Source organism: Ranitomeya variabilis, chromosome 7 (genome assembly GCF_051348905.1).
Source record: "Ranitomeya variabilis isolate aRanVar5 chromosome 7, aRanVar5.hap1, whole genome shotgun sequence".
NCBI lineage: Eukaryota > Metazoa > Chordata > Amphibia > Anura > Dendrobatidae > Ranitomeya > Ranitomeya variabilis.
In genome coordinates, this window is record NC_135238.1 from 14,304,792 (window position 1) to 14,330,093 (window position 25,302).

Here is a 25,302-nt window from a genome sequence, read left to right on the forward strand (position 1 = left end):
CTCCTATGTACAAGAATATAACTACTATAATACTGCCCCTATGTACAAGAATATAACTACTATAATACTGCTCCTATGTACAAGAATATAACTACTATAATACTGCTCCCTATGTACAAGAATAGAACTCCTATAATACTGCTCCTATGTACAAGAATATAACTACTATAATACTGCTCCTATATACAAGAATATAACTACTATAATACTGCTCCTATGTACAAGAATATAACTACTATAATACTGCCCCTATGTGCAAGAATATAACTACTATAATACTGCTCCTATGTGCAAGAATATAACTCCTATAATACTGCCCCTATGTACAAGAATATAACTACTATAATACTGCCTCCTATGTACAAGAATATAACTCCTATAATACTGCTCCTATATACAAGAATATAACTACTATAATACTGCCTCCTATGTACAAGAATATAACTACTATAATACTGCTCCTATGTACAAGAATATAACTACTATAATACTGCTCCTATGTACAAGAATATAACTCCTATAATACTGCCCCTATGAACAAGAATATAACTACTATAATACTGCCCCTATGTACAAGAATATAACTCCTATAATACTGCCCCTATGTACAAGAATATAACTCCTATAATACTGCCCCTATGTACAAGAATATAACTCCTATAATACTGCCCCTATGTACAAGAATATAACTACTATAATACTGCCCCCTATGTACAAGAATATAACTACTATAATACTGCCCCTATGTACAAGAATATAACTACTATAATACTGCCTCCTATGTACAAGAATATAACTACTATAATACTGCCCCTATGTACAAGAATATAACTCCTATAATACTGCTCCTATGTACAAGAATATAACTACTATAATACTGCCCCTATGTACAAGAATATAACTACTATAATACTGCCCCTATGTACAAGAATATAACTACTATAATACTGCTCCTATGTACAAGAATATAACTACTATAATACTGCTCCTATGTACAAGAATATAACTACTATAATACTGCTCCTATGTACAAGAATATAACTACTATAATACTGCCCCTATGTACAAGAATATAACTACTATAATAGTGCCCCTATGTACAAGAATATAACTACTATAATACTGCCTCCTATGTACAAGAATATAACAACAATAAAACTGCTCCTATGTACAAGAATATAACTACTATAATACTGCCCCCTATGTACAAGAATATAACTACTATAATACTGCTCCTATGTACAGGAATATAACTACTATAATACTGCTCCTATGTACAGGAATATAACTACTATAATACTGCCCCTATGTACAAGAATATAACTACTATGATACTGCCACATGTGCAAGAATATAACTACTATAATACTGTCCCTATGTACAAGAATATAACTACTATAATACTGCCCCTATGTACAAGAATATAACTACTATAATACTGCCACATGTGCAAGAATATAACTACTATAATACTGTCCCTATGTACAAGAATATAACTACTATAATACTGCCCCTATATACAAGAATATAACTACTATAATACTGCCCCTATATACAAGAATATAACTACTATAATACTGCCCCTATGTACAAGAATATAACTACTATAATACTGCCACATGTGCAAGAATATAACTACTATAATACTGTCCCTATGTACAAGAATATAACTACTATAATACTGCTCCTATATACAAGAATATAACTACTATAATACTGCTCCTATGTACAAGAATATAACTACTATAATACTGCCCCTATGTGCAAGAATATAACTACTATAATACTGCTCCTATGTGCAAGAATATAACTCCTATAATACTGCCCCTATGTACAAGAATATAACTACTATAATACTGCCTCCTATGTACAACAATATAACTCCTATAATACTGCTCCTATATACAAGAATATAACTACTATAATACTGCCTCCTATGTACAAGAATATAACTACTATAATACTGCTCCTATGTACAAGAATATAACTACTATAATACTGCTCCTATGTACAAGAATATAACTCCTATAATACTGCCCCTATGAACAAGAATATAACTACTATAATACTGCCCCTATGTACAAGAATATAACTCCTATAATACTGCCCCTATGTACAAGAATATAACTCCTATAATACTGCCCCTATGTACAAGAATATAACTCCTATAATACTGCCCCTATGTACAAGAATATAACTACTATAATACTGCCCCCTATGTACAAGAATATAACTACTATAATACTGCCCCTATGTACAAGAATATAACTACTATAATACTGCCTCCTATGTACAAGAATATAACTACTATAATATTGCCCCTATGTACAAGAATATAACTACTATAATACTGCCCCTATGTACAAGAATATAACTACTATAATACTGCCTCCTATGTACAAGAATATAACTACTATAATACTGCCCCTATGTACAAGAATATAACTACTATAATACTGCTCCTATGTACAAGAATATAACTACTATAATACTACCCCTATGTACAAGAATATAACTACTATAATACTGCCCCTATGTACAAGAATATAACTACTATAATACTGCTCCTATGTACAAGAATATAACTACTATAATACTGCCCCTATATACAAGAATATAACTACTATAATACTGCTCCTATGTATAAGAATATAACTACTATAATACTGCTCCTATGTACAAGAATATAACTACTATAATACTGCCCCTATGTACAAGAATATAACTACTATAATACTGCCCCTATGTACAAGAATATAACTACTATAATACTGCCCCTATGTACAAGAATATAACTACTATAATACTGCTCCTATGTACAAGAATATAACTACTATAATACTGCCCCCTGCAGGTCAGCAGTATATGCGCGGTGTCCGCTCAGTGTACCGCACACAGTGGTCGCCGCCTCATTAGTAATCCGCTATCCCCGTGTCTCCATACTCGGTGACAGTTGGAGCAGATAATTGTGGCCATTTTAGGGGTGATGAATTATTCATGGCGGTATTTCGGGGGTCTAGGCCCTGCCCCTTTTGGTGCCATTGTGTCTGGGTATAGCGCCCCCGGTGGCCAGTGAAAGCAGCCAATTGATCCTTATAATATTCCTATAAACTATTACACAGGAATTCAAGGGTTAAACCACAGCGGGTCAGAACGCCCTAATCTTGCTGGGAGTTATAGTTCTCCACTTGCTGCTCGTTCTGTTCCAATATTGGTTTCTCCAGAGAGAAACAAACCCCCCGCAGCCCCTCCCCCTCAGTGCGCGCCGCCCCCCCCTCTGCCTGCGGCTGGGTGACCCCTGCCCAGAGCGGGAGCGCGGTGACGTCACAATGACGCACGCACACAGGCGGCCGACGCTGAGCAGAATACTAACGCCCGGAGCCGCGCAGTGAGGGCGGAAGTGGCCGCGCCGTCTGTCAGTTTCTCGTCCAATGAGCTGCCGGCATAGCAAAGAGCGCGGCGGCCATGTTTACTGTGGGCAGCTGCCAGTTGTCTCACCATTCCGATTGTTTTTATGTCCGGTTATGAATTATTCTGCTCATTGGAAGATTAAAGAAAAGCTTTATAGTGAATGATAAACCATAGGGGGTGGGGAAGAGACCATGGGAGCAGTGCTGGAGGCAGAGGACTGCTGGGACGTCACCTACTGGTCTGTACAGGTCCTTGTTTAAGTAGAAGCTAGAGAAGGATGAAGTCAGGACGCGGAACATCTCATTTATGTGTTATGGGGGGAAATAATCCGAGTGCTGCAAAATAACAGGTTTCCACCATTGTTTTATGTTTAGTTTTGTACATGGTCATTGTACAGTAAATATCAAGTGTTAACAGGATTCTGCGGGTCAGTGCGAGCGCGGCGATACCTCACATGTCATATACACGCGCGACAGAGAAACAGAGCGCGCCACAGAGAAACAGAGCGCGCGACAGAGAAACAGAGCGCGCGACAGAGAAACAGAGCGCGCGACAGAGAAACAGAGCGCGCGACAGAGAAACAGAGCGCGCGACAGAGAAACAGAGCCCGCGACAGAGAAACAGAGCCCGCGACAGAGAAACAGAGCCCGCGACAGAGAAACAGAGCCCGCGACAGAGAAACAGAGCCCGCGACAGAGAAACAGAGCCCGCGACAGAGAAACAGAGCGCGCCACAGAGAAACAGAGCGCGCCACAGAGAAACAGAGCGCGCCACAGAGAAACAGAGCGCGCCACAGAGAAACAGAGCGCGCCACAGAGAAACAGAGCGCGCCACAGAGAAACAGAGCGCGCCACAGAGAAACAGAGCGCGCCACAGAGAAACAGAGCGCGCGACAGAGAAACAGAGCGCGCGACAGAGAAACAGAGCGCGCGACAGAGAAACAGAGCGCGCGACAGAGAAACAGCGCGCGACAGAGAAACAGCGCGCGACAGAGAAACAGCGCGCGACAGAGAAACAGAGTGCACGACAGGAAGAGAGAGCGCAACAGAGAGAGTGAGACACAGGAAGAGAGCGCGCGCGCGACAGAGGGAGAGAGCGCACGCGACAGAGGGAGAGAGCGCGCGTGACAGAGGGAGAGAGCGCGCGCGACAGAGGGAGAGAGCGCGCGCGACAGAGGGAGAGAGCGCGCGCGACAGGGAGAGAGAGCGCGCGACAGAGGGAGAGGGAGAGCGCGCGACAGAGGAAGAGAGCGCGTGCGACAGAGGAAGAGAGAGCGCGACACGAAGAGAGAGCGCGACAGAGGAAGAGAGCACGCGACAGAGGAAGAGAGCGTGTGACAAAGAGAGCGCGACAAAGAGAGAGCGACAGAGGAAGAGAGCGCGACAGAGGAAGAGAGCGCGTGCAACAGAGTGCGTGACAAAGAAAGAGCATGCAAGACAGAAAGCGAGCATGCGACAGAGGAAGAGAGCGCGCGACAGAGGATGAGAGCGCGTGACAGAGAGAGAGCGCGTGACAGAGAAAGAGCGCGTGAGACAGAGGAATACAGAGATGTGTCTGTCCCTCGTATTACACATTACAGATACATAGTTGTAATTTCACGTTCTCAGACCTGTGACTTTAGTGACCGTTGTAGAAGACGGACGACTGTTTGTTGCGTTTTTAGGTGAAATGCGGCGATGAAAAAACAACTACAATTCTGGCGTTTTGCTTTTTTTCCTGTTCTGTGTAAACAATCTTGTGTTGGACAGATGCGGCTTTTGCAGGTGTGGGAAGGTAGTTTTCTTTATTTTTGACCTGGGACTAGGCGGCGGGGCGTTATACAACTGTATATATTTATAAGATAGATAAAATCATTTCTTACGTCAGGCTGTGATGGGTCGGCTGCATCGGCCCGGTCTCCATCCTCACTGGGCACCGATGCGACTGATCCGTCTGAAGGCCGCTGTCAGCGACTGAAACGGATATCTAAAGTGTTAAAGAGCGGAGAGTAAATATCCCTTCGTTTTTGGGGGCCCCAGTTGCTCCCTTCCCTCTGGGGGCCTGACTGGCTGGGGCGGCACAGGGGACAGTTGTCTCCTTTATGTTTCCCGCTCCTCTGGATTGTAAGCGTCACGACTCGGCTGACTCAGCGGCAATCTCACCTCGGTGCGTGACTAGCGGGCGGCACAATGCGCAGATATGGGATGTGCTGTGCGTGGTCTGGAGTGACGGGGGTCTCCATCCATATATATATATATATTATACATCTGGTGTAAGCAGTCCTCTGTGACCAAACACAGAAGCAGCACAAACCTCTCCTGCCCTGCATTACAGACCCCGATACACTGTAACGAACCCCCAGCCTCACTGGTTGTGAGTGTCGCTGGCTCAGGTCCTATTGTGCTGGAGGCGCCATCTATGGATCTAATGTCATGTGTGCATGGGAAGGCATCAATCAGCGATTCATGAGACATCAGCGCCACCCTGTGGATGTTTAGGGTCAATGCTAGAAGCCAGCTCACAGAGCGCGTGAAGTCCAGCCTGCACAGAACCAGGTGGATCCACTCGATAATAGACTCAAGGAAAAAAACGGCTGTGATAAAGAACGCACGTGAGCATTCGAAGCGCGTCGTGCTCCCTTGCCCTGTCTACGCAACCTTGGTAATTTTTTTAAATTTTAAAATAAAGAACTATTTTACCAGATGCTAGAACTGCCAGTGTCATTACTCAGTGTGTAGCCCCCTCAGACAGCCATCATGGGGGTCATTTTACACCAGCCCCCTGTCCGATGGCGAGCTAACAATCCGTATCCCAGGGCCCCACGAGGCGGTTAGTGCCGGCCGGGACTGTGGATGCAATATGAAGGCTACAAAGATCGATCCGATAAACAGGCTAGTCTCACCTGGTAAGATGGATCCTCAAAGCCCAAGGTCCTGGTGGGTCACCGAAGACCGCAGGCGGGCAGCAGAGGTCACCGAAGACCGCAGGCGGGCAGCAGAGGTCACCAGAGAACGCAGGCTGGTAGCAGACGTCACCAGAGACCGCAGGCGGGCAGAAGAGGTCACCAGAGACCGCAGGCAGGTAGCAGACGTCACCAGAGACAGCAGGCAGGCAGCAGAGGTCACGGAGACCGCAGGCAGGTAGCAGAGGTCACCGGAGACCGCAGGCAGGTAGCAGAGGTCACCGGAGACCGCAGGCAAGTAGCAGAGGTCACCGGAGACTGCAGGCTGGTAGCAGAGGTCACCGGAGACCGCAGGCGGGCAGCAGAGGTCACCGGAGGTCGCAGGCTGGCAGCAGAGGTCACCGGAGGCCGCAGGCTCGTAGCAGAGGTTACCGGAGACAGCAGGCGGGCAGCAGAGGTCACGGAGACCGCAGGCAGGTAGCAGAGGTCACCGGAGACCGCAGGCAGGTAGCAGAGGTCACCGGAGACCGCAGGCAGGTAGCAGAGGTCACCGGAGACTGCAGGCTGGTAGCAAAGGTCACCGGTGGCCGCAGGCTCGTAGCAGAGGTTACCGGAGACAGCAGGCGGGCAGCAGAGGTCACGGAGACCACAGGCAGGTAGCAGAGGTCACCGGAGACCGCAGGCAGGTAGTAGAGGTCACCGGAGACCGCAGGCAGGTAGCAGAGGTCACCGGAGACCGCAGGCAGGTAGCAGAGGTCACCGGAGACCGCAGGCAGGTAGCAGAGGTCACCGGAGACCGCAGGCAGGTAGCAGAGGTCACCGGAGACTGCAGGCGGACAGCAGAGGTCACGGAGACCGCAGGCAGGTAGCAGAGGTCACTGGAGACCGCAGGCAGGTAGCAGAGGCCACCGGAGACGGCAGGCGGGTAGCAGAGGTCACCGGAGACCGCAGGCAGGTAGCAGAGGTCACCGGAGACTGCAGGCAGGTAGCAGAGGTCATCGGAGACTGCAGGCGGACAGCAGAGGTCACGGAGACCGCAGGCAGGTAGCAGAGGTCACCGGAGACCGCAGGCAGGTAGCAGAGGTCACCGGAGACCGCAGGCAGGTAGCAGAGGTCACCGGAGACCGCAGCCAGGTAGCAGAGGTCACCGGAGACCGCAGGCAGGTAGCAGAGGTCACCGGAGACCGCAGGCAGGTAGCAGAGGTCACCGGAGACCGCAGGCAGGTAGCAGAGGTCACCGGAGACCGCAGGCAGGTAGCAGAGGTCACCGGAGACCGCAGGCTGGTAGCAGAGGTCACCGGAGGCCGCAGGCAGGCAGCAGAGGTCACCGGAGGCCGCAGGCTGGTAGCAGAGGTCACCGGAGGCCGCAGGCAGGCAGCAGAGGTCACCGGAGGCCGCAGGCAGGCAGCAGAGGCCACCGGAGGCCGCAGGCTGGTAGCAGAGGTCACCGGAGGCCGCAGGCAGGCAGCAGAGGTCACCGGAGGCCGCAGGCTATACGCTGAATGCCAAGACGGGAAAAGAACAAGGAGGAAGAATGGATTTTTTTCTGGTCACTTTTCCTCCCCAAAAAGTAATAAAAAAACTAAATATCACAAAATATCCCGACACCACTGACACCTCACTGTGGACCAGAAACTGTAACATTTGCAGCACTTGGAAGGCGAGAAGGAAACATTGTAAGCGAAGAGGGAGCAGTGAGCCAGCACAGGCCAGGGGCGGCCGGGAACACCGACAACGGAAGAGAACAAGTCGCCTGCAAAAAAAACAAGCCCAAAACTGATGGACGACCTTGTGTAATCCTATTTATGGAGGTCTAACAGCAGACATCGCTATGGGGGGCACGGGGCCAGTCCCGGGGGGCACTGAGTGCTGCCCATGTCCGGCCCCGCCGCCTCACACCATGTCAGGCCACTGTCACACACCAGACGGAATGTTGTACGCGCGGAACCTTTATTCTGGGATTACTGAGCACATGGGGGATGAAAATACGCGTCGGACCATTTACAGTCTAGGCTGTTTCCGGTGTCACGAGTGAGCCGGTGAGTGTCCCGGGTGCCGCGGGTGACTGTGGGCAGACGGGTGTGCGAGGTTGGTGGCCGGACACTGCAGGTGCACCAGCATTCTGCTTCCCCCGGATACTTTCTCACTGTTTACAGGAGCAGGTGGCGTCTTCTTCGTTACACTTAGTGGAGAGCCGGACTTCCTGCAACTTGTGGTTCTCCTGAAGGTGGATGGAGAGAAGGATTACATGAGAGTTGTAGTTCTCCTATCTGATTACATGGGAGTTGTAGTTCTCCTATCTGATTACATGGGAGTTGTAGTTCTCTTGTATCTGATTGCCTGGGAGTTGTAGTTCTCCTATCTGATTACCTGGGAGTTGTAGTTCTCTTGTATCTAATAATAATAATAATAATAATAATAATAATAATAATAATTTTTATTTATATAGCGCCAACATATTCCGCAGCGCTTTACAACTTATAAATTGATTACCTGGGAGTTGTAGTTCTCCTATATGATAACCTGGGAGTTGTAGTTCTCTGGTATCTGATTGCCTGGGAGTTTTAGTTCTACTATATGATAACATGAGACAGTTGTAGTTCTCTCGTATCTGATTACCTGGGAGTTGTAGTTTTCTTGTATCTCATTACCTGGGAGTTGTAGTTCTCCTATATGATAACCTGGGAGTTGTAGTTCTCTTGTATCTGATTGCCTGGGAGTTGTAGTTCTCCTGTATGATAACATGAGCGTTGTAGTTCTCTCGTATCTGATTACCTGAGAGTTGTAGTTCTCTTGTATCTCATTACCTGAGAGTTGTAGTTCTCTTGTATCTGATTGCCTGGGAGTTGTAGTTCTCCTATATGATAACATGAGAGTTGTAGTTCTCCTATATGATAACCTGGGAGTTGTAGTTCTCTTGTATCTCATTACCTGGGAGTTGTAGTTCTCTTGTATCTGATTACATGGGAGTTGTAGTTCTCTTGTATCTGATTACCTGGGAGTTGTAGTTCTCCTATATGATAACATGGGAGTTGTAGTTCTCTTGTATCTGATTACCTGGGAGTTGTAGTTGTCTTGTGTCTGATTACATGGGAGTTGTAGTTCTCCTATATGATAACATGGGAGTTGTAGTTCTTGTCTCTGATTGCCTGGCAGTTGTAGTTCTCCACATTTTGTTATTAGGTAGCCAGGTGCCTGGCCCACCCCCGGGGTTTTATTCTCTGCGGGCTTCTTGTTAGGGGACCCCGTCTGTTATCTCCATATGCCCCTCACCGCCTTCTGATCCCAGAATCCCTTGCTCTTGTGTTTTGCAGATTTTTTGGCTGTATATCACCACACCGTACCCTTTTCCTGGCGGACCCCCGTCCGCGCTGCGCCTTCCCTCGTGTTCCTGGAGGAGCATGCTCTTTCTCTGCGTTGGTCTGTAGAACCGCTCTTGTGGAGACCCTCAGCGGCGTGTGGAAGGGGGCCAGTGGCCGTGGACCTGCCATAGAGAAGATGGCGCGGGTGACCACGGCCCTAGGCGGTAACACCCTGACAGGTCGCACCATGTTCTGTCACCTCGATGCCCCTGCCAATGCCATAAGCGTCTGCCGCGACGCCACCCAAGTGGTGGTGGCCGGACGTAACATCTTTAAGATCTACTCCTTGGAGGACGACCACTTTGCGGAGAAGTTGAACCTGAGGGTGGGCCGGAAGCCGTCGCTGAATTTCAGCTGCGCCGATGTGGTGTGGCACCAGATGGATGAGAACCTGCTGGCCACGGCCGCCACCAATGGTGTGGTGGTGACCTGGAACCTGGGCAAACCCTCCCGGAATAAGCAGGACCAGCTCTTCACGGAGCACAAGAGGACGGTGAACAAGGTCTGCTTCCACCCTACCGAGGTCTACATGCTGCTCAGCGGCTCCCAGGACGGATTCATGAAGTGCTTCGACCTCCGCAAGAAGGACTCGGTCAGCACCTTCTCAGGTGATTTGGGTCTGGACTCGCGCGGCGTAGAACAGCCGGTGCCGATCAATGATCTGACAAGTGGATCGAGGGCGATGCAAACTGTCCGGGGTCAAGCAGATGTCAGTGGGGCCTCCCTGCAGTTTGCATCGCTCTCTCCATAAGTTATCATTGGATAAGCACTCAGTTCTGCAGACATTCTCCATGATGGTGGACAACTCCGTGCCATCCGTGGGGTTTGGGGAGTTGTAGTCCTTCTACCGAAGTAGCCCTATGTCTCCCCCAGGTTACCAGGCCACGGAGGGTACGGGTATGGTTGTATGTCTCGTTCACGCCCCATGTCCTCCTCTTCCCAGGTCAGTCGGAGAGCGTGAGAGACGTCCAGTTCAGCATCCGCGATTACTTCACCTTCGCCGCCACGTTTGAGAACGGAAACGTCCAGCTTTGGGACATCCGGAGGCCGGACCGGTTTGAGCGTATGTTTACCGCCCACAATGGCCCGGTCTTCTGCTGCGACTGGCACCCGGAGGATCGGTATGTACGGCCGAAAGTCACATTGCAAGGGTCCTGTATGAGCACGTCATGAGGTTAGGCTGCAGCTCCCCCAAATGGGAAATAGTAATGCTCCCTGTATATTACCTCCATACACCCTGATCTTTACCGTCACATTGTCTCCTGAGGAGCCAATCACAGCTTTCCCAGCGTAGCTCCCTCTCACAGCATCCAGAAACTGCAGCTGCATCCCCCCCTCCTCCTCACATTACACTGACTTTTCGAGGTCACCTAGAGCATGAAAATGTCACTTATCCCTACTATCTTATTGGGGTCACGGCGGTGGGGGGTTTAGTATCTCCCACCTTTCTCACTCTTGGATCTGTTCCCCGTAGAGGATGGCTGGCCACCGGCGGTCGGGACAAGATGGTAAAAGTGTGGGACATGAACACCAACCGGGCCAAAGAAATCTACTGCGTGCAGACCATTGCCTCAGTCGCCCGGGTGAAGTGGCGCCCGGAGAGGAAGTACCACATAGGGACATGTTCCATGATGGTGGACCACAACATCTACGTGTGGGACGTGCGCCGGCCGTTTATACCTTTCGCCACTTTCGAAGAGCACAAGGACGTGACGACGGGCATCGTTTGGCGACACTTGCACGACCCGTACTTCATGCTCTCGGGATCTAAGGACAGCACCCTGTACCAGCACATCTTCAGAGACGCCCGGCGGCCCATAGACCGCGCCAACCCGGAAGGCCTCTGCTACGGGCTGTTTGGCGACCTGGCATTTGCCGCCAAGGAAAGTCTGATCTCCTCCTCCACCTCATCACAGGACTCCAATAGGAAACCCTACGACCGGCGACATCCCATCTTCTTCCTGAGGAAGCAGGACCCCATGGAGCAGTTCGAGAACATCTCCAGCGGCCTGATGGTGTTCGAGGCGGGCGGAGCGGACATGGGCTGCTTCGTGGCCACAGCGGAGAAGTACGTCCTGGCCGGGAAACCTCTGGCCGAACTGTGTGACCACAATGCCAAAGTGGCCCGAGAGCTGAACAGATGGCAGGTGAGAATCGGGAGAGGCATGGCCTCATTTTGACCCCCTTGTAAGTTTTTTTTACTTTTTAAAAAAAAAGGATTTAACTTCTATCTGGGCATGCTGGGAGATGTAGTTCCCCAACGGCTGTAGTATCTTAGGTCAGAGGCTGCTGCTGCGGAACTGCATTGCGGTGTCTGAGCTGTATCGGGACCGGCCTCCTTCAACAGATTTCTGGGGTCTTCCCTCCAGGTGGCGCAGACGTGGGCGATGCTGGGGATCATCTACTGCAGCGCGGGCACGGTGCCCCCCGCCAATCTCAACCACAGCCTGGGCAAAAGCGGCAGCTCACTGCCCCTCCTGAACAGGTGAGACCCCGCACCCTCATGTCCTCTGTGCCTCCTCAGACCACCTGTAACTCTGCCCGTCTCTGTGCAGCTATAACATGAAGGATCTGACACCCGGGATGGGCAGCGACCCGCGGCTGGAGCTCAGCAAGGGGGACAGCCGGGCCGACAGCACTCTGCTGGACGCCGCCACCATTAATAACGATGGTGAGGACGCAGGTGCCGCACTCGTGGCTGAGCATCGTCTGTACAACATGTTTCATTGCTTCTATTCACTGTGCAGAGAACGAGGAGACGGAGGGCAGCGACGTTCCTGCCGACTACCTCCTGGGGGACGTGGAGGTCGATGAGGACGAGCTGTATCTGATGGACTCCGAGCATCCGCACCGTGAGTAATACCGCCACACCGTGCAGACTGCATGACAGGCGCTGCTGCTACGTATCTCAGTAGTCATAATACTGCTGGAAACAGTCAGCAAGCAGAATAGTGAGCGCAGCTCTGGGGTATAATACAGGTAGTAACTCAGGAGCAGTAATGTAATGTATGTACACAGTGACTGCACCAGCAGAATAGTGAGTGCAGCTCTGGGGTATAATACAGGATGTAACTCAGGATCAGTAATGTAATGTATGTACACAGTGACTGCACCAGCAGAATAGTGAGTGCAGCTCTGGAGTATAATACAGGAGATAACTCAGGATCAGTAATGTAATGTATGTACACAGTGACTGCACCAGCAGAATAGTGAGTGCAGCTCTGGGGTATAATACAGGATGTAACTCAGGATCAGTAATGTATGTACACAGTGACTGCACCAGCAGAATAGTGAGTGCAGCTCTGGAGTATAATACAGGAGGTAACTCAGGATCAGTAATGTAATGTATGTACACAGTGACTGCACCAGCAGAATAGTGAGCGCAGCTCTGGGGTATAATACAGAAGTCGGTGTGTTCTTTAGGAGTCTGCTTTTTTCTTTGACTTATAGTGGGTTCTCTCCTTACAGCTGAGGATCAGGAGTACATCCTTCCCCAGGAGGGTTTTCCTCTGCGTCATGAGATCACAGACACCCCCTCGGCTCCGGACCACCTCCAGGATAAGGCGGACTCTCCCCATGTGAGCGGCAATGAGGCTGAGACCGTGTCCCTGACCCCAGTGGAGTTTTGCTCCCTCATCTCCATCTCCCATGCCTTGTATGAGAACAGGCTGCCCGCTGACTTCTTCAACCCTGTCGTGCGGGACCTGCTGTGCTACTACGCGGAGCAGGGAGATGTGCAGATGGCGGCCTCGGTGCTCATTGTCCTGGGAGATCGGATCCGTAAGGAGATAGACGAGCAGATGCAGGTAAGTCTCCTGACGTGACTCTGATGTGGCCGAGGATTCAGTGCTGAGCAGTTGCTGTATTTTCTAGTAGAACAAGTGTTTCACCTTCAGACCCCACGTCTGATTGTTAGACCACTTTTCTGCAAAATCAGGCAACCATTTAGTGGTAGATAGCAGCTCCGCAGGCCACATACAATTAGGTCCATATATATTTGGACAGGGACAACATTTTTCCAATTTTGGTTATAGACATTACCACAATGAATTTTAAACAAAACAATTCAGATGCAGTTGAAGTTCAGACTTTCAGCTTTCATTTGAGGGTATCCACATTAAAATTGGATGTAGGGTTTAGGAGTTTCAGCTCCTTAACATGTGCCACCCTGTTCTTAAAGGGACCAAAAGTAATTGGACAGATTCAATAATTGTAAATAAAATGTTCATTTCTAGTACTTGGTTGAAAACCCTTTGTTGGCAATGACTGCCTGAAGTCTTGACCTCATGGACATCACCAGACGCTGTGTTTCCCCCTTTTTGATGCTCTGCCAGGCCTTCACTGCGGTGGTTTTCAGTTGCTGTTTGTTTGTGGCCTTTCTGTCTGAAGTTTAGTCTTTAACAAGTGAAATGCTGCTCAATTGGGTTGAGATCAGGTGACTGACTTGGCCATTCCAGAATATTCCACTTCTTTGCTTTAATAATCTCCTGGGTTGCTTTGGCTTTATGTTTTGGGTCATTGTCCATCTGTAGTATGAAACGACGACCAATCAGTTTGGCTGCATTTGGCTGGATCTGAGCACACAGTACGGCGGCTCTGGAGACCTCAGAATTCATTCCTGTGTCACATCATCCATAAACACTAGTGACCCAGTGCCACTGGCAGCCATGCATGCCCAAGCCATCACACTGCCTCCGCCGTGTTTTACAGATGATGTGGTATGCTTTGGATCATGAGCTGTACCACGCCTTCGCCATACTTTTCTCTTTCCATCATTCTGGTAGAGGTTGATCTTGGTTTTATCTGTCCAAAGAATGTTCTTCCAGAACTGTGCCGGCTTTTTTAGATGTTTTTTAGCCTTTTTATTCTTGACACTTATGAGTGGCTTGCACCGTGCAGTGAACCATCTGTAGTTACTTTCATGCAGTCTTCTCTTTATGGTAGATTTGGATATTGATACGCCGACCTCCTGGAGAGTGTTGGTCACTTGGTTGGCTGTTGTGAAGGGGTTTCTCTTCACCATGGAGATTATTCTGCGATCATCCACCACTGTTGTCTTCCGTGGGCGCCCAGGTCTTTTTGCATTGATGGGTTCACCAGTGCTTTCTTTCTTTCTCAGGATGTACCAAACTGTAGATGTTGCCACTCCAAATATTGTAGCAATTTTTCGGATGGGTTTTTACTCTTTTCGCAGCTTAAGGATGGCTTGTTTCACCTGCATGGAGAGCTCCTTTACCGCATGTTTACTTCACAGCAAAACCTTCCAAATGCAACTCCAGGCCTCAAATCACCTCCAGGCCTTTTATCTGCTTAATTGAGAATGACATAACGAAGGGATTGCCCACACCTGTCCATGAAATATCCTTGGAGTCAATTGTCCAATTACTTTTGGTCCCTTTAAAAACAGGGCGGCACATGTTAAGGAACTGAAACTCCTAAACCCTTCATCCAATTTTAATGTGGATCCCCTCAAATGAAAGCTGAAAGTCTGAACTTCAACTGCATCTGAATGGTTTTGTTTAAAATTCATTGTGGTAATGTCTATAACCAAAATTAGAAAAATGTTGTCTCTGTGCAAATATATATGGACCTAACTGTATGTATGTAGGGTGCACATATATCTGGGGGCTCACCACTGAACTCTCTCACCATAGTCGTTAACTTTTCTTTTTCCCCTAAGTTTGGCACATACAGGCAGGCAGGATAATGTGTCCCCATTGCTAAAGAAACACCATATACTGTAATCGCCCATCGTGCCGTACACATTAGTGATGCCCCCTCTGTGCCTCCATATAGTAATAATGCCCCCTGTGTGCCTCCATATAGTAATAATACCCCCTGTGTGCCTACATATAGTAATAATGCCCCCTCTGTGCCTACATATAGTAATAATGCCCCCTCTGTGCCTCCGTATAGTAATAATGCCCCCTCTGTGCCTCCATATAGTAATAATGCCCCCTCTGTGCCTCCATATAGTAATAATGCCCCCTCTGTGCCTCCGTATAGTAATAATGCCCCCTCTGTGCCTCCGTATAGTAATAATGCCCCCTCTGTGCCTCCGTATAGTAATAATGCCCCCTCTGTGCCTCCGTATAGTAATACTGCCCCCTCTGTGCCTCCATATAGTAATAATGCCCCCTCTGTGCCTCCATATAGTAATAATGCCCCCTCTGTGCCTCCATATAGTAATACTGCCCCCTCTGTGCCTCCATATAGTAATAATGCCCCCTCTGTGCCTCCATATAGTAATAATGCCCCCTCTGTGCCTTCACATAGTAATAGTGCCCCCTCTGTGCCTTTATATAGTAATACTGCCCCCTCTGTGCCTCCATATAGTAATAATTCCCCCTCTGTGCCTCCGTATAGTAATAATGCCCCCTCTGTGCCTCCGTATAGTAATAATGCCCCCTCTGTGCCTTTATATAGTAATACTGCACCCTCTGTGCCTATATATATATATATATATATATATATATATATATATATATATATATATATATATATATATATATATATGTATATATATATACAGTGGGGCAAAAAAGTATTTAGTCAGTCAGCAATAGTGCAAGTTCCACCACTTAAAAAGATGAGAGGCGTCTGTAATTTACATCATAGGTAGACCTCAACTATGGGAGACAAACTGAGAAAAAAAAATCCAGAACATCACATTGTCTGTTTTTTTATCATTTTATTTGCATATTATGGTGGAAAATAAGTATTTGGTCAGAAACAAAATTTCATCTCAATACTTTGTAATATATCCTTTGTTGGCAATGACAGAGGTCAAACGTTTTCTGTAAGTCTTCACAAGGTTGCCACACACTGTTGTTGGTATGTTGGCCCATTCCTCCATGCAGATCTCCTCTAGAGCAGTGATGTTTTTGGCTTTTCGCTTGGCAACACGGACTTTCAACTCCCTCCAAAGGTTTTCTATAGGGTTGAGATCTGGAGACGGGCTAGGCCACTCCAGGACCTTGAAATGCTTCTTACGAAGCCACTCCTTCGTTGCCCTGGCGGTGTGCTTTGGATCATTGTCATGTTGAAAGACCCAGCCACGTTTCATCTTCAATGCCCTTGCTGATGGAAGGAGGTTTGCACTCAAAATCTCACGATACATGGCCCCATTCATTCTTTCATGTACCCGGATCAGTCGTCCTGGCCCCTTTGCAGAGAAACAGCCCCAAAGCATGATGTTTCCACCACCATGCTTTACAGTAGGTATGGTGTTTGATGGATGCAACTCAGTATTCTTTTTCCTCCAAACACGACAAGTTGTTTTTCTACCAAACAGTTCCAGTTTGATTTCATCAGACCATAGGACATTCTCCCAAAACTCCTCTGGATCATCCAAATGCTCTCTAGCAAACTTCAGACGGGCCCGGACATGTACTGGCTTAAGCAGTGGGACACGTCTGGCACTGCAGGATCTGAGTCCATGGTCGCGTAGTGTGTTACTTATGGTAGGCCTTGTTACATTGGTCCCAGCTCTCTGCAGTTCATTCACTAGGTCCCCCCGCGTGGTTCTGGGATTTTTGCTCACCATTCTTGTGATCATTCTGACCCCACGGGGTGGGATTTTGCGTGGAGCCCCAGATCGAGGGAGATTATCAGTGGTCTTGAATGTCTTCCATTTTCTAATTATTGCTCCCACTGTTGATTTCTTCACTCCAAGCTGGTTGGCTATTGCAGATTCAGTCTTCCCAGCCTGGTGCAGGGCTACAATTTTGTTTCTGGTGTCCTTTGACAGCTCTTTGGTCTTCACCATAGTGGAGTTTGGAGTCAGACTGTTTGAGGGTGTGCACAGGTGTCTTTTTATACTGATGACAAGTTTAAACAGGTGCCATTACTACAGGTAATGAGTGGAGGACAGAGGAGACTCTTAAAGAAGAAGTTACAGGTCTGTGAGAGCCAGAAATCTTGATTGTTTGTTTCTGACCAAATACTTATTTTCCACCATAAAATGCAAATAAAATGATAAAAAAATAGACAATGTGATTTTCTGGATTTTTTTGTCTCAGTTTGTCTCCCATAGTTGAGGTCTACCTATGATGTAAATTACAGACGCCTCTCATCTTTTTAAGTGGTGGAACTTGCACTATTGCTGACTGACTAAATACTTTTTTGCCCCACTGTATATATACCCTACCTTGCCTGATTCCGCCTGTTCCCCACACTGCCCCCTTGTGTTTGAGTATTGGGTGGGCGTTGGGTAGCGCGGGCCGCCCCTTAGTCTGCGCCCGGTCTCTCCCGCAGGAGCACTGGTTCACTTCCTACATCGACTTGCTCCAGCGCTTCAAGCTGTGGAACGTCTCCAACCAAGTGATCAAACTGAGCACGTGCAGCGCCATCAACTGCCTGAACCAGGCATCCACCACCCTCCACATCAACTGCAGCAACTGCAAGCGACCCATGAGCAACAAGGGCTGGATCTGCGACCGGTGAGTGGTAATACTGCGGGCTGCTGTCGGGGGGCGCCATACAGCCATCACTACAATGGTGCAGACTTGCTTCTTGGTCTTCCTCCCCAGATGCCGGCAGTGTGCCAGTATGTGCGCTGTGTGCCACCACGTGGTGAAAGGCCTCTTTGTCTGGTGCCAGGGCTGCGGACACGGCGGCCATCTTCAGCACATTATGAACTGGATGCGGGCAAACTCCCACTGCCCGGCCGGCTGCGGCCACCTCTGTGAATACAGCTGATCTGTACGATGCGGCCCCGACGCGCCCTCTGCACCATCTCTTCCCACCCTCCATGTAGAAGAATCCCGCATTGGTACGTCCTGCCTCCCCTCCTCTAATCTGAAGATCGGCTTTCCCCTGTAAATACCGGTTTGTAATTAAAGGCACAGAGGCCTCCGATGTTCTGCCCCCATCCTGACATAAAGGTATTACCCACCGGCATGTTTGCCAGTCATGTGAGTGATGTGGACTTTTTTTCTGAAGTTCTGGGCGACCACTGTGGATTGGTGGTTGCTCGAAGCCCCAACCAAAGCGGAGTCCTCAGCTAGACATTCCCTTTAAATTGGGGTTTCATCCAGTATATCTTTGTTTTCTGCTTGCATTCATTTATTTTATGTTTTTTGTTCCCTGTTGCAGCCTGCAGTGGCACACGGCGCCTGCAGTGTATGAACCTGAGTCCCCGTGCACTGTGAGGCAGCGGCGCCTTCTCTTCATGCCTCTGTTTCCATTGATTTGTCTCCCTTTCTCACACTCGCTTTCACCCGCTTCTTTTCTCTGTCTCTGGTGCTCTTGCTTTTTCTCTCTCAATCCCTCTCTTGTTCTTACATTTTCACTCTCACTCACTTTATTTATTTTTCTTGCTTAGATTCTCTTGATAACTATCTCTTCACACCATCTTTCTCTTTCTTCCTGGCTTGCTTTTTCTTTTGGTTGCTTTCTATCTCAATATTCTCGCTCTTGCTTTTTTTTCTCACACTCACTTTCCCTCTCACTCACTGCTCACTCTTTCGCTCTTTCACTTTCTCAGTGTTTGTCTTTCTCTCTCACTCTCTGCCTTGTGATTTCTTACTTTTTTTTTGTTTTCCCTTTTTTCCCCCCTCTCTCCATCTCCCTTCCGTTCTCTTGTTCCACTCCCTTCTGTCTTCCTCTCCCGCTCCCTTCTGCCTTCCTCTCCCGCTCCCTTCTGCCTTCCTCTCCCGCTCCGTTCCGTCTTCCTCTCCCGCTCTCTTCCATCTTCCTCTGCCACTCCCTTCCGTCTTCCTCTGCCGCTTCCTTCCTTCTTCCTCTGCCTCTCCCTTCCGTCTTCCTCTCCCGCTCCCTTCCGTCTTCCTCTCCCTTCCCTTTTCCTCTCCCTTCCGTCTCCCGCTCCCTTCCTCTCCCGCTCCCTTCTGTCTTCCTCTCCCGCTTTCTTCCGTCTTCCTCTCCCACTCCCTTCCCGTGTCCCGTTCCCTTCCTTCTTCCCTCGTTCCCTTCCTTCTCCCTCTGCCTTCCTTCTCCCTCTCCCTTCCGTCTCCCTCTCCCACTCCCTTCTGTCTTCCTCTCCGGCTTTCTTCCGTCTCCCTCTCCCTTCAGTCTCCTGCTCCCTTCCGTCTTCTTCTCCCACTTCCTTCCGTCTTCCTCTCCCGCTTTCTTCCGTCTTCCTCTCCCGCTTTCTTCCGTCTTCGTCTCCCTCTGCATTCCGTCTCCCTCTCCCTTCAGTCTCCTGCTCCCTTCCATCTTCTCCCGCTCCCTTCCGTCTTCCTCGCCTCTATCAGTCCCCTTTCTTCCCTCCACCTCCTTCCTTCTCAGCTTACTGACCTGATCTTTGCTCTCCTTTTGGCTGTTAGATTTGACGTTGCTCCTTCTGTTTCCTGCACGTTCCTGTTACCGAATTAGCCGTGAGATCTGTGCGGTCTCTTAAAGGGATAGTACACTTTTACCAAGTAAAGGGTATTCATTATACGTTGAAAAATGATACAATGTTCCTAAAAACTTTCTGTGTCGATTTCTCATGAGATCTCTGCTTGATGTGAGTGAATAAGACCCTTCATTTATTGCTCCCTGGCCAAGTGATGGTCGCACTGCGGCCCATCTCGTGACACACATCGATAAATGTGCTGCAGCGAGCTGTGCACGTATGTCTGACTAATGACCTGGACTGATATTATTCCTCTGAGAGTAAACCGTGCCCGTCCCCGCTCACCTTATGACAGCAAGCAGAGATCTTAACAGTGCGAGGAAACGATATAGAAAGTATGTCCTCAGTCCTCTTTGCCTTATGAAGTCGGGTACAATCCTTGTCGCTTCTCTACCAAGGACCCATATTTTATTTACTTTTCACCGATTACCTCGCGGTGACTCGGCCGCCGTTTGTGGTAGACGCGACGTTTTAGATTGTGCGTGTATTTATTAAAGCCTGCCGGCATTTTGTACCACTCCCCTCCGATAATGTGTCTGATCTGTATCTGTTCTCTGGAACGTCATCGATGTAGCGACGACACTTGGGTGCAATGTTGTATCAGGCATATTTCTGTATCTATCACTGTATATATATGTAGATCTAGACCTGGCATACAGAAAACTCACTCTTCTTTGGGGATTTTTACTTATGTCGATGACTTCACACCACGGTGGTGGTTTTCCTGGAGACTTGACACAAAAATTCTGTTTCGGGACTAAAGATAACCACAGTGTCCCCCTCCCCACCCAAACTATGAAATAACGCCTCCGCACTGTTACACGCTGTGGCGGCAGACTGCAATTTATTATACACCTACAGCGCCAACTAGTGGTCAGTATAGAAACAACACCGAAAATAAAACACATGGAGCATTTAATTCTGGTCCATTATATAAACATTACAGGACAGAAGGTTCTCACATCCGACAGGTTAAGACTCGTATGTAACATAATAGATCTCCAAGCAGTATATTATTTGTATGGCATTGTCTTTTATAAGGGTTTTCTCATCTTTTAAAATGAGAGCGTATAGCTAGGATACGCCATCACATTACGATCTGCTCTCTGAGACCAGGAACTGATCCTAAGGATGAAGAACCAATGTTTTTTAATTTTCCCCTGGGAAAGAATGAATCAGAACCCGACCTCCGATCATCAGGATCTAGAGGTCTAACCCCTTTTGCCGAGCACAAAATGATGGTCTATGTAAGTGATGTGCCATTACTTTTTTTCATACCTACTGTAGAATTAAGAAGCTAAAGACTGGATAGTCTTGCTGGTGCTTGTAGTTAACTCATAATCCTAATTCGGGAATCCTCAAATACGTAGAAAGCGGCATAGAGTGGCTCGGTGAAATCGGCAACGAATGTGTGCAAGTGTGTCATTGGCTGGAGGTCATAGAAGGACAGACGTCCGGCATCATAGTCCAGGTAGATTCCCACTGACTGTGGTGGAGCCTCCCGATCGATCTTCCGGTGGGTTTTGTTGTACACAGCCGAGAGGTACCTCCGAAAAGTCAATCCCCAGGATTTCTCATTATAGCCAATGTACGACTTGTCCCCGTCAACCTTCCTCTCGATGCTGCCATAGGCCAACCCAATAATCCATCTCTGCGCCTTGCTCAAGTCCACCTGCCAGTAGTGTTTACCTGAGGAGAATCTGGAGGAGCTTAACACCTGCCGTGAACTAAACCTTTCCGAACGATCCGGGTAGTTCAAGAAGATAGGAGAAGAAGAGGCACATGTACGGTCGCTGGAGAGGAGGATTTTTTGGTGAGCGGTGTGGAGGTCCAACATGACATTACACATCTCTATCGTCTGGGGAAACTGTCTCTTGCCTTCTTCAAACAAGATATTGGCAACATGTCCGAGACCTCTGTGCAACATCAAAGATACGGGACCCTCGTCCAGGTTTCTCACGTGCGGTTGAGGATAGTTTCCAGCAGTGAGGTCGTAGCATGGGGTTTTCTCCCTTAGAACGGTTAATGGATCGGCATGAGAACAAAACTGTTCGACCTCCAGAATCTGCGCCGACAGCGTCTCCTTCTGGCTCTCAACCTGATGAATCAGATCCGAGACTGACAGCGACAGCAACTTGTTTTGTTTGGCAATCTCTCTGAGAACCTCTTTCTCCAGATCCTTCACTTGTTCTATGATCTGGCTGAAGAGCTCGCACGTCCTCTCCGTCAAGTTGACTGCTTTGTCGTGTATTTCTTGCTTGTGTTCCCGCAGAGCCTGGATCTTCTCCTCCATTAGTTTCCTTCTGGAGGACAACTTCTCCAAGATGGGTCTCAGTTCTTCATCCCTTTTCTTCTCTGAAGCCTCTTGTACAGTCTCCACCAAGTGTCCTCTGTGGTCACCATCCAGCCGGCATGATACACAGATACAGATGGCATCATCTGTGCAATAATACTCCAGGACCTTCTTGTGTTTCGAGCACTTTCTGTCTTTGCAGAAGGTGGTGGGCTCTGTCAACACATGGTCGAGTGAAGTGTTGTGGACCTTTACATGGACAGCACATAGCGAAACCTCACAGTTCAGGCAGGTCTTTATGGCCGGCACAATGGAGTGGACGCAGTGGCTACAGTGAATGGCTCTGCTGTTCTCTGCCTTGGTCATCCGGAGAGTCTCCACAATGTTACTGAGCCTTAAACTCTTTTGTAGAACTGGCCGTGTTTCGAAGTTTGCTCTGCACTCGGGACAGGAGAAGAGTCCATAACCCTCCTGGGTTTCGAATGTGTCTCGAATGCATTCCATGCAGAAACTGTGTCCACATGAGAGGGTCACCGGTCCTGTGTAAAGGTCCAGGCAGATGCAACATGTCAGCTCATTCCCCCAAGCAGCCAGAGCCATGTCACACTCTGCACACACTGTAAGAATACCACAATGAGGATGTCGTCTGTGCAGAGAAAAATCTTGACACACTGGTTTTACGTACCATAGGCGATTACATCCGCCTCCTCTCACTGCATGAGTGTGAGATTACAAGAGTGAAGGGACCGGCTGTACAGGAGATAGTACCGAAACATGCAAGCTTATGAAATAAGTAAAAGTCATATTCTTGTACATAGAAGATGGTGTTCTATGATTTTACACTCTTGTACATAGGAGCAGTATTATAGGAGTTACTAGATGGTAGCCCGATTCTAACGCATCGGGTATTCTAGAATATGTATGTAGTTTATGAAGATTTTAGAATAATACATTAAATACACAGGATTCGGCCGGCCGCGACCAATTAGCGAAGCGTAGTTAAAATCCTGCACCAATTCGCGGCCGGACTGCGCCTCTCGCTGATTGCCGGCCATGTAGTATATAACAGCCCATGTAGTAAATAGCACAGCCACGTAGTATATAGCACAGCCACGTAGTATATAGCACAGCCACGTAGTATATAGCACAGCCACGTAGTATATAGCACAGCCACGTAGTATGTAGCACAGCCCATGGAGTATATAGCACAGCCACGTAGTATGTAGCACAGCCACGTAGTATATAACACAGCCCACGGAGTATATAGCACAGTCACGTATATAACACAGCCCATGGAGTATATAGCACAGCCACGTAGTACATAGCACAGCCCACGGAGTGTATAACAGCCCACATAGCATATAACACAGCCACGTATTTTATAACAGCCCACGTAGCATATAACACAGCTCACGTAGTATATAACAGCCCACGCACGCAGTATATAACACAGGCCACGTAGTGTATAACACAGGCCACGTAGTGTATAACAGCCCACGTAGTGTATAACAGGCCACATAGTGTATAACACAGCCCATGCAGTATATTGCACAGCTCACGCAGTATATTGCACAGCCCACGTAGTACACTGCACAGCCCACGTAGTACACTGCACAGCCCACGAAGTATATTGCACAGCCCACGTAGTATATTGCACAGCCCACGCAGTATATTGCACAGCCCACGCAGTATATTGCACAGCCCACGCAGTATATTGCACAGCCCACGTAGTATATTGCACAGCCCACGCAGTATATAGCACAGCCCACGTAATATATTGCCCAGCCCACGTAGTATATTGCACAGCCACGCAGTATATAGCACAGCCCACATAGTATATTGCCCAGCCACGCAGTATATAGCAATGTGGGCATAATATCCCTGTTAAAAAGAATTAAAATAAAAAATAGTTATATATACTCACCTTCCGTTGCTCCCGGATGCAGGCGAAGCGGTTACCTCTCCTCGCGCACTCCGGTCCCAAGAATGCATTGCGGTCTCGCGAGATGATGACGTAGCGGTCTCGCAAGACCGCTACGTCATCATTTCGCGAGACCGCAATGCATGGAGCGGTCACCGGAGCGTCGCGAGGAGCGGGAAAGGCCGGTTCTGGATCCGAGGGGCCGACGGACGGTGAGTGTATAACGATTTTTTAATTATTTTTAACATTAGATCTTTTTACTATTGATGCCGCATAGGCAGCATCAATAGTAAAAAGTTAGTCACACAGGGTTAATAGCAGCGGTAACGGAGTGCATTACACCGCGGCATAACGCGGTCCGTTACCACTGCCATTAACCCTGTGTGAGCGCTGACTGCAGGGAGGAAGGAGAGGCCAATTTGCCACCGGACTGTGCCCGTCGCTGATTGGTCGCAGCAAAACGGCCAATCAGCGACTTGGATTTCCATGACAGACAGAGGCCGCGACCAATGAATATCCGCGACAGACAGACAGAAGGACAGACAGATGGAAGTGACCCTTAGACAATTATATAGTAGATATTCTTGTACATAGGAGCAGTATTATAGTAGTTATATTCTTGTACATAGGGGCAGTATTATAGTAGTTATATTCTTGTACATAGGAGCAGTATTATAGTAGTTATATTCTTGTACATAGGGGCAGTATTATAGTAGTTATATTCTTGTACATAGGAGCAGTATTATAGTAGTTATATTCTTGTACATAGGAGCAGTATTATAGTAGTTATATTCTTGTACATAGGGGCAGTATTATAGTAGTTATTCTTGTACATAGGGGCAGTATTATAGTAGTTATATTCTTGTACATAGGGAGCAGTATTATAGTAGTTATATTCTTGTACATAGGGGCAGTATTATAGTAGTTATATTCTTGTACATAGGAGCAGTATTATAGTAGTTATATTCTTGTACATAGGAGCAGTATTATAGTAGTTATATTCTTGTACATAGGGGCAGTATTATAGTAGTTATTCTTGTACATAGGAGCAGTATTATAGTAGTTATATTCTTGTAC

At 48.0% G+C, this 25,302-nt stretch overlaps 2 protein-coding genes across 5 annotated transcripts; one reads left to right on the forward strand and one right to left on the reverse strand.

Moving 5' to 3' along the window:
- Window positions 1-7,757: 7,757 nt before the first annotated feature.
- WDR24 (WD repeat domain 24) lies at window positions 7,758-18,915 on the forward strand. Of its 4 annotated transcripts, none has more exons than XM_077274193.1 (10): window positions 7,758-8,331; window positions 9,607-10,262; window positions 10,598-10,775; window positions 11,129-11,801; window positions 12,024-12,139; window positions 12,210-12,325; window positions 12,402-12,506; window positions 13,123-13,460; window positions 17,911-18,095; window positions 18,186-18,915. In XM_077274193.1, the coding sequence occupies exons 2-10, from the start codon at window positions 9,791-9,793 to the stop codon at window positions 18,352-18,354; spliced, it is 2,352 nt and encodes a 783-aa protein (XP_077130308.1). In that variant the 5' UTR covers window positions 7,758-8,331; window positions 9,607-9,790; the 3' UTR covers window positions 18,355-18,915. The 4 variants fall into 4 exon arrangements, with proteins under 4 accessions (XP_077130308.1, XP_077130310.1, XP_077130312.1 ...); XM_077274195.1 differs by lacking the exon at window positions 7,758-8,331 and adding an exon at window positions 8,333-8,380; XM_077274197.1 differs by lacking the exon at window positions 7,758-8,331 and adding an exon at window positions 8,350-8,401.
- Window positions 18,916-20,821: 1,906 nt separating this feature from the next.
- On the reverse strand, window positions 20,822-22,958 carry LOC143784391 (E3 ubiquitin/ISG15 ligase TRIM25-like). Its single transcript, XM_077272600.1, has one exon. The coding sequence runs from the start codon at window positions 22,902-22,904 to the stop codon at window positions 21,342-21,344; it is 1,563 nt and encodes a 520-aa protein (XP_077128715.1). The 5' UTR covers window positions 22,905-22,958; the 3' UTR covers window positions 20,822-21,341.
- Between the last annotated feature and the right edge of the window lie 2,344 nt (window positions 22,959-25,302).

Bases quoted from the DNA above. Each gene is read 5' to 3' on its own strand.
- WDR24 (XM_077274193.1), top strand. From the start codon at position 9,791: ATGGCGCGGGTGACCACGGCCCTAGGCGGTAACACCCTGACAGGTCGC. The intron at 11,802-12,023 runs GTGAGAATCGGG...TCTTCCCTCCAG, and splicing joins GAGAGCTGAACAGATGGCAG to GTGGCGCAGACGTGGGCGAT. The intron at 12,326-12,401 runs GTGAGGACGCAG...TTCACTGTGCAG, and splicing joins CGCCACCATTAATAACGATG to AGAACGAGGAGACGGAGGGC.
- LOC143784391 (XM_077272600.1), bottom strand. From the start codon at position 22,904: ATGGCTCTGGCTGCTTGGGGGAATGAGCTGACATGTTGCATCTGCCTG.